The 9852-nt window shown below is 38.6% G+C and overlaps 1 protein-coding gene across 1 annotated transcript; it reads right to left on the reverse strand.

The window, feature by feature from the left end:
• Window positions 1–1193: 1193 nt before the first annotated feature.
• LOC103178421 lies at window positions 1194–5489 on the reverse strand. The gene is made up of 2 exons (XM_007893149.2): window positions 4952–5489; window positions 1194–1553 (listed from the first exon to the last, which is right to left on the reverse strand). The coding sequence occupies exons 1-2, from the start codon at window positions 5315–5317 to the stop codon at window positions 1194–1196; spliced, it is 726 nt and encodes a 241-aa protein (XP_007891340.2). The 5' UTR covers window positions 5318–5489.
• Between the last annotated feature and the right edge of the window lie 4363 nt (window positions 5490–9852).

Here is a 9852-nt window from a genome sequence, read left to right on the forward strand (position 1 = left end):
AATCCTAACAACACACTTGCTTCCTCCGCTCAATGGGTACCAGTCTGTTTCACATCGCCCATTCTTCCCACCACACCATAGGCAATCAGCTATCAGCTTATCTGCCCCGACTCTGAGAAACTCCATCCCACAGTCCTTTTGCCTCAACCCCTTCCTCACCTCCTTCAATCCACACAAAGTCCTTCCTCTTTGACCATGCTTTTAGTTTTCTTTCCACACCTCCCACCCCTCCCTAGCTCCCACCCCAAGCTTGGCTGCAAACCTTGGACTGTCCAGTGTCTTGGGATGCAGGATGGCCAACAAGCCTTTCTGCTGACTTCAAGTTGAAAGCAAGTGATGCAGCATAGTCGTAGGTCAAAGGTAAGGGTGAGGTGTGCTCCTGGAATTTCCTTCTTGTACACTTACACGTTGCACTCCAGATTTGGGCCTGGAGTTCAATAAGCCACCAAGAACTCTGGGAAGTGAAAGGGGCTATATGCATGTGAATGTGTTATTATTGTTTGACTTGTTAAGAAGTCTGTACAAAAGAAATTCATGCTGTCCCTGCAATTCATTTTCAGCTTTGCCAGGATGCCTTGACTGCAGAGGTCCAAAGATCAGTTGTGTCAATCTCACTGTGTTGCAGTCTCTACAAAGACAATGGGTAGAAGCTCTCTGCAAATAAAAGTCAACTCCAGTCCCTTCTGTGCTGCTGCAGCTCTATTGAAATTCCAGCGTTGAAACCTAGCACTCTCTTTCTTGGGATCCAAGTATGGGTGACAGTCTGGCTTTCCACACAGGGACAAATGCATGATTCTACTTACGGATCACATCTGCATCCCACTTAAAGCTCTGATTATCCAATCGATATTCAATGTGGAGGGGAAAATGCTAAATATTCAAATAAGAAGTAGGCTCTTTAAATCCATTACCGATATAAAATAGAGGTTTATTCTAAAAAAGGCTGCCTGTGCAATTGATCAAACGTAATACATTAGTGGTTGTAACTCGGCCACAAAAATCAGATGCAACTATGATCCAGGATTTAAAAAATAAAAACAGAAATTCCTCTTGCTACATGTCAAGCTCTGAGCTCACGCTGATCTCAAGCTTGTAAAAGATGAAGCAGGCAACAGATTTCATAAAGGTTGACAAAGAAACAATGAAGCATCAGCTTTACAGAGTCAAAGGTCATGCCTGTGCTCGTCCATGGCTTAACTGCAGGATGAGTTAGGGTTCAGATGTTTCTGTGACAACACAGGGTCAGGTGACCTGGATACATCCTTCCAAGCTGTTCCTGAGGAATAAATGGGTTGGTTGGATACAGGACGGCCAACAAGCCTTTCTGCTGACTTCAAGTTGAAAGCAAGTGACGCAGCAGAGTCGTAGGTCAAAGGTAAGAGGTGAGGTGTGCTCCTGGAATTTCCTTGTTGTACACTTACACATTGCTCTCCAGATTTGGGCCTGGAGTTCAATAAGCCACCAAGAACTCTCGTGGGAAGTTCAATATTGGAGCAAGCTCGTAAAGGTCCCTTTGAAGGACTGCTGGGACAATGCAGCTCTTTTGCATATTTCTGGAAGACAACAACAACAACAATAATAATACAAATAATAATATTAATAACGTTAATAAGCCTATTCAAAAATGGCTTGACAAAGTACCAGGTGAACAAAATATCAACTCTCTGCCAAAAGTAGCTAAGATCAAATATATTGAGAAAAGTAACATCCATTCATATGTAAAGTGGCAGTGTTATTGGTCTGGCTGACCCATAGTGAAAACCATTTAGAAATGACTTCTACAGAGTAATTTAAACTGTGGTAACATTATAATATTAATAATCTTTACATTTGGTATAATGCTTTTCATTTATCAAAGTGCATCACAGGATACACTGTGTATGTTTTATGCACAAATGCTAATTTGCACTTGCACACAGCAATTTCCCACAAACAGCCATGAAGTTAATGATCAATTTTATTTGGAGGACTGTCATCCCGAGAACTTCTCTTTTCAAAGAGTGTCATAGGATCTTTAACATCTTCCTGAACAGGCAGATGGGACCTCAATTTAATGTCTCATCCAAAAAATGGGACATCCAACAATGCGGCACACTATCAGCAATGCATTGGAGTGTCAGCTGAGACTATATGAGTTCAAAGTCCTGACATAGGGCTTGAACTTACAACCTTCGGTCTCAGAGGCAAGAGTGATACCAACCAGGCCAGGTTCACACAAAATGAAACAAGCTGAACTGTAAGCCATCTACTTTTCTGTTTGAAATCAGATATGTTTTACAAAAATATTTCTCCACATTACGGTCAATAGAAAGATAACATAAATATATTCAGAGTAATATTTTTTTGGAATAATATCTAGAGTAATGCATTATGTTATTATAATCTAATTTTACTGCCTCAGGTAACCACAAATGCAATGCCAGAGGTTAGATTACAAGCAATACCACAATCCTTGTATTTATTGTGCTTACAATATTTTATGCAGATTGAAGCTGGAGCTCCTTAAACTTCTGAACATTAGCCATGTTCATACTAGTGAAGAGAAGGTTGAGGGGCGATATTATTAGAGTCTTTAAGATTCTTAAGGGAATACATAATGTAAACCATGATAAGCTGTTTTATCTTGTACTGAACAGTAGAACCAGAGGACATGGCCTGCGATTGAAGGGGGGTAAATTGAGAACAAATCTGCGGAAACACTACTTCAATGAGCGAGTAGAAAACATATGGAACAGGCTCCCTAGGGAGACAGTGGAAGCAGAAAATGTTGTTTGTTTCAAGAACAAATTAGATAGGTTTCTGCTAAAACTAATATCTCGGGATACAGTGTATAGTTTGGGGCATGACATGTCAAACAACTGCCAGGACGGTGGAAGGCTAACTAGATGGACCTTGGTCTTCTTTCGCTTAGTAAATTCTTATGTTCTTAGATCCAGTGTTTTATTGTTATACGGAAGTGATCTACAGTGTGTAGATCTCTCTCTGTGTGATGTGGTCATTGAATGGTCAGGAATGTGCATTTCAAATTCCAACCAATTGGTTAAGTTCCTTTTACACTGGTACTGCAATGGGACACATTTTGGGAATTGCTCATGTTAACTGAAGGAAATGCTAATTGATAAGAGAGGCTCATGCCATTCACAGATGGGTATCACAGCTCTTCATTGTGCAACTCCAGTGATACATTAGGAACAGTTGTGTTATATTCAGAATATTTATTCTGATAATTTGTACAAAGTGGATTTGTTAAAAAAATGTTCAGTTTGGCTCACTTAGTAGCACTCTTCCTCATAATTCAAAACAGTGTTGGTTCAATGACTGACATTGACTTGGGTCTTGAGCCCATAGTGTGGAATGATACTCCACTGTGATGCTGTTGCATTATCATAGGTTGCCGTTTTTTGGATAAGATAAACTGAGTACTATCAATACTCAAGTTGTTAAAGATATCATGATACTATTTTAAAGAGGCGTTTCTTCTGGTATCCTCACAAATAATCCTCCAGATTAATTGGATGATAGTAATTGAAGCTGCATATGTAGAAGGTTTCACATAGCCAGGGAAAGAAGGATCTTTATAGCTATAACACTAACAGTACATTCATCAGGGATTCGTCTGGGACCTTGGTTTCTTTTATTTTTATTTAAAAAAATCCTACTTTGCGTCTTGCTATTCAAATCTAACAATGCACTACAACAACCTCCAGGGGATCTGTCTGACATGTAAGTCATCAACAAGCTAGGTAATATGTCAAAATGTCCTTGTTATGACCAGAATGACTTTATTTGATTGAAATGTTGCAAAAGAAGAATGACGGTGCACACTTAGAAGCACAGGTTATTGTTAATAGACAACAAGGCTTTCGAGTGTAATGTGTGGCACTGACTACCATCAAGTGTCTGATGGGACTGTGTTGCTCTAGTCTTAGCAGCACTGTGAATGGAGAGATGGACAGCAAATGTTCACTGACCCCCAAAATGAAGGGAGGAAGGTTTACCCCCAAGCTGTTCTTAGTCACCCTCATAGTAAATTACTTGGATTGAGTTAAGATGATATCTCATGAAAGTGGCACTGGAATTCGAGCTCTGGACCTAGAAACAACAATAAAAGTCAACAAAATATGGCCAATTTTGTACTAAAATTGCGATATGTGTGTGTATGGGAGAAATAGGGGTATCTCATACCCATGGCCATTCTTTAGTTATTGATTAGTTTGATTACAATTTTACTCAATGTGATAATTATTACCAATGATAATTATCGCATCACATGTTACATTTTTCACCCCAATTTTTATGTGCTCAACTCTCTCTAATATGAGCAAATTTATATCATGATTTTAGTTGTACAGAAATATTTGATATGTTGACACTGTAAAAGTGTTGTTTCATAATTTTATTAATTTTCCTCGCTGCCCAACAGATTACCCTATGTCTGAGCATGTTATGTCAGAAATTGACTGACTCCCAGACATTTGCAAATCCTGCTCTGTAAGTAGCTGGAGGGAAAAGCCTTGGCTAACTCATTTGTCAGTTTCTTCACTGTCTCAACGGGGAAGCCTGATAACCTCTGTTTGGCAATTCTATCACAGGCCCAGTAGATCAGAAGCTCCCTAAAGCTAACACTTTGAGGATGTAATTTGTGTGAAAAGTCTGAGAATGTCCTATGCCATATGGATGAGAAGCATGGCTCCACTGTTGCCAGTTACCCTATTGCAGCTTGCCCTACTAGCTATTATTCAAGGGCAAGAACAGATGGGAGCATTGGTAGATTATGGCAACACAGTTAAACCTTACCTGGTTCTCACCTTATGTCCATTCACATACAATTTTCCATCAGATCACAAGATTACAATCAAGAGTAGGAATCCTGGCAGGCTCCAGAATAGTCTTTAAAATGAATATTAACAATAATATTGTTAAATTCTATTAATTATATTAATTCACTTACCTTACGTCCAGTTATTTGTGCCCATGAGCTGCAATGCTTGCTGGACTGTATCTTTGGTAAGATACGTTGAATGATTCCTATAACAGGCATGTGCCCCTTGTCCCTTTCTTCCCGCACTACATCCACATTCAACCTTGTTGGTGATTGTAAGGAGCTAATACTTTGGCTTCTTTGTAGCTGTTTTCTTTTGGGCAAGTAGACTGCCATACAGTTCTGTTGTGCTGGAAGAGAGATATTACCTTTCCTTTGTTTCTCTGTCTGATTCTCAATAACATCTAATGAATGGAATTTCTCAGTGTCTCTTACATGACTTGAAGATTGACTGCTCAGATTCATTTCAGTGTCATTCATTTCACATTCATCCATGCACCTAGGCCACTCTGTCAAGATTGCTTGTTGAAATGAATCTTCTTGCCTAGGTTGAATGGCTAGTTGCAGAAACTCAGAAGATTCCAAATTTTCTTTTACGTTTTTCAGTTCTGTCACCCTTATCTGAAATTCAACAGTACAAACCAACCAATCAGAGAATTTCTATCTGTGAAGAACATTAGGATAGAAAATACATTTTGTGGTGTGATAATAATCATTAGTATTAATATAAGACCCCATGCATTTTTCACCCAACTGTTTGTTGCTGTTATGAATATGTCTTGATGTGTCCCCTCTCTAATGAAGAGGTTATATTGAGCACTGACTATCCACCATGTTACACTATATTACGTTGACAATGACTCCTCTTTTCTACATGTAAAATAATTAAAATACATTTCATTAAACTTCTAAGGGTACGTTTTGAAAATTGTGTGCCAGGTTTTATATTGAAATTACTCATTCCAAATATTATTGAGTGTTTTGGCTATGATTTTACTTTAACAAAAACAGTTCGACTTTTTAGCTCTAACAGAACAATTTTCCTTTCTCTGATGGACAGTTTGAGGAATTTAAAATGGCATTAATAATTAATGAAACATAGCTTGGGTTTAGGGCAATAAATACATTGTGATAAACAATTCTAAACTGATCAGAGAAAATGTTGGTCATCAATTTTTGGAAGCTTTCCTTCCTGTTTGGATTCTCCTGCAACATGGTACATACTCCACAAATATGCCAGATGTATATCCTTAAGATACTGGCTGCAAATTTTCCCTTATTGATTGCCTGTGAAAAATACAATTTTGTTGTTGTTTTACACTAAATCTTGTGAAGCGCTTTGAAGCATTCTCCTGATATGAAAAGTGCTATATCAAATACAAAGTTTTTTTTAAAATGTCATTTTCTTGGGGAATTGGTTTCAAATTTAGCAGCAGGTTCAAGGTATTTATATTTCAAGGTATAAGTTATTTGAAATTATGTGTCTGAAGATGTAATTTGAATGAACATTATGAGTCTCATTAGCCAACAGATATTAGAATCTAAGACTATATAACTGAACGAAAAAAGCACTAAAGTTTGGATATAGACTCCTGAAGGCATATTGAATCTAAAGTTTCAAGACAAGAAACAGTCTTTGGGCAAACAATCCCACCCCTTTTTAATGGTTCTCAATCCCTGCTACGTGCCTTTTCATCGTATCCTTGAATTCCTTTCCTTTTCTAAAGCACATCCATATATATATACTTCTTGAACCCATTTGTAACTTATCCACCAACTCTATTGCCCTTTGTGTAAAAAAGTTCCTCCAGGCTTTCTTTCTTAATCTTAACTTGCTGATTTTTAACCTGTGTGGCCCGAAATTGAACTTTCCCATTATTGGTACAAGTCTTAAAACTGAATATGGTTTTGTGCAGAAATTTAGAAATGTCTTCAATTTGATCTCTGGTGAAAATAGTTTTTTGGCAGTACTTTTTAGCACATTGGAGCATCTTGTTAATAAACAAAAAACCCAAAGAGTAGTTTCCTACTAATCGGCAGTCACAGTTGGAAATCGAACTCTGCAGAGCTGATTCCTCTGCTTTCACCTTTAAGAGTAGTATGGAGGGGGGGGGGGGGGGGGGGGGGGGAGGGAGTTGTCCATCTTCAACACATTCAATGTGATAAATATCATATGAACTGTAAATTTCACTCCCAGTATTCCAGATGGAGTGTGACCAACACTTTATAAAAGATAACCTCTTTCAATTTGTACTCTATTCCTCTGCTGAATACTGAGGAGTATTCAGTCATTTCAGATGTTAAATACAGATAGGAGAGTCTCAGTTATAATGTTGATGAAAGCTTGCAGCCAGCTGCTCAGAGAAAGCTGTGCTTATGTTGCCAAGAGCTGAACTATGCTTGTCCCAGAATACAGCTGTTTTAGCTTGCTCAGGACAATAACACCTGGGTTTGTGGGAGGCAAGAACAGAGCAGAAAGACCAAATATTTATTTTAGTTGGTAAGTCTGTAAAACCCTATCTGTCTTGAGCAAGATTGTTTTTTAGATTGGAGGAAGGCAGCTGAGAAAATTGGAGTCTTTCCTTTAGTTGTTAAATACGGACAAAATGTATTTGAAAGCAATCATTAAAAATGCTTAACACAAGAGGAATATTATTTATTGTAAAGGGGAGAGGTTTTACCCATGTACAATTTAATCCCAAAGCACATTGCAATGTAGAACCGTTACTTGTGCACAATGTCATCTTGATGAGGGACACTTGTGTAGACTTGTTCTCCCTCCAGAGAGACAGTATCCCTTTAAAGTGTGAAGGGAAAGCATGCACTGTTCCCCCACACACAATGATAAAAATAGCTGCTCAGGGCAGGGTACATCTGTATGTCTTGTATATTACTATATCACAAAATAGAAATGATCGCTCAGTGGAAAATTGCAGTACTTTGCTGAGTACTGAGTTGAGGTAAAAATAAGACCTTTTTCCCCAGAAATTGCGCACAAATGGGAAAATGGAAGCCTTAGCCACCTGACCTATGGCTGGTGTGCTGGGAAAGACAGTTTTGAGATGTAGTGGCCTGAAATAAAGGAACTTCATCTATGTTGAGAAGGCCACAATGGATGCAATAAACTGAACTTGCTCCTTGAGTTATCTTATTAAGGCAGGGTAGGTTTACAAATGCTGATAATCCTTGCATTTGATATAATACCTTTCACATCAAGAGGATTTCTCAAAGTGCTTTGCAGGATGTACTGTAAAATGCAGTGACTGTGTGTTTATGTAGGCGGAAGATACTGATTTAATGTTTAACATGACATTGGTTCAGACATAAGCTTTCTGCACAGCAGCTGAGGCTCCAGTCTTCTGGCTGCTAATTCCAATTGATGTGCAAACCCATCCGATGTTCAGAGGTCTCGCCAATTGCTACACAAATATGTGGAATTAAGGAAACCTCAGTATTTAGCCAGTGTACTTCCACGGTCAGTGCCAGCTTGGCTCAGTTGGTAGCCCTCTCGTCTCTAGGTCGGAAGCTTGTGGACTCAGACTCCATGTAAGGATTGATCTAATAATCTAAGCTGATCTAGGTACAATAATGGCAAAGCGCTTATATTGTCAGAGGTGGCTATCCTTTTGATGAGACATTAAACCTGTCTACCTGTTCAAATGGACATTAAAGATCTCACAATGTTATTGAAACAGAGAAGGGAGTTTCTCCTGGTGTTCTAGCCAATAACATTGGTCATACACCTCAATAGCTGTTTGTGGAACCTTGTTGTATGTAAAACAACTGGCTATTCTGCCCTCAAAAAACACCACAGCACACTTCAGATCACACCTGAAGACTTTCCTCCTTGATCATGCCTATGGTCACAACCCCTCTCTCCTTGGCTCAGAGTTAAGCTCCATCACTGTTAAATGCTCTGACACACTACCCTATGTGAAGGGTGCTATATAAATGCAAGTTGTTGTTGAGACATTTGACATTACAGTAGCTATAAAAACATATGCTTTTTCTTTTAGTGGTCAAGCGAAGCTGGAGGCCATTAACCTCATGTTTTACAGGCGAAACTTGCTATTAATAGTAGTTTATACAGTACACTGGATTATTTTGTTCTTATAAATGAGGTGCCCTCATTAGTAAGTATGGGATTTTGGTCACCATCAGTTTCAAATGAAAAAAGATGGACTGTGAAAAAGTGGCCTGAATAGTGAATTATTCGCATTACTGAGGTGTCCACAAGGTAAGATAGTGAGGTTCAGCTGCGCTTTGCAGCTTTCAGTGTCTCGTTGGTTCTCTAAAGTTACTGGGTAATAGCACATTCCTTCCTGTATTCTTTTCCTATTTTAATGACTGTTTCTTCTAATTGCTGGGTGCAGAGCGAGCCTACAATTCTAGATGACTAAATGTGTTCCCAAACCAGTCAATGGACTAGCTGAAAAGTACTGACAAAAATAATAATCCAAACTCCTTGTGCTTACATGATGTCAGCTAGCTGGGCAAACTAGTCACTAAATAAACTAACAGGGTTTTCTTGCTTGTGGCAGACATTAGTCTTTGGGTTTTTCTGGCTTCACGTTTGCGCCAGATGTCAGTAAATTCTAGGATTAATCAATGCTCTGAGCACAGTTGACAATCACTAATAAATCTTTCAAGGATCCAGACCTGCTGACCAAAATATTAGTGATGTGCAAACTGGACAAAAAATATTTTATTGTTTTTGTTAACGATTAGATTTTGTGACAATTGACCAGGAAAACTAAAATATTTATGTCAGATAAGGGGAGTTGATACAGATTTCTTGCCCTTGTTGATTGCTGATATTAGGCCTTGTTTATGGCACTGGTTTAGCATTGTATATTTTCTCTTCAATGCAGTAACCTTCTGTATCACAACCACAAAAGTACTGGCCAGAAATGATCTGTTTTGGAAGGAACTGCCTATATATTTTGCTGTTCACAATAATGCTAGGATATGAAGGGGGGAGGGTAAAGAAAAGCATATGGTTCAGGTTCATATGGTTTATGACTCTTTAG

Source organism: Callorhinchus milii, unplaced genomic scaffold, assembly GCF_018977255.1.
Source record: "Callorhinchus milii isolate IMCB2004 unplaced genomic scaffold, IMCB_Cmil_1.0 Scaffold1, whole genome shotgun sequence".
Lineage (NCBI taxonomy): Eukaryota > Metazoa > Chordata > Chondrichthyes > Chimaeriformes > Callorhinchidae > Callorhinchus > Callorhinchus milii.

What these genes read in the sequence shown, in the direction of transcription:
- LOC103178421 (XM_007893149.2), bottom strand. Translation starts at nt 5,317, where the DNA reads ATGGATGAATGTGAAATGAATGACACTGAAATGAATCTGAGCAGTCAA. An exon ending in CACAAATAACTGGACGTAAG is followed by an intron (nt 1,554 to 4,951) that starts GTAAGTGAATTA and finishes GTTGTCTTCCAG; the next exon opens with AAATATGCAAAAGAGCTGCA.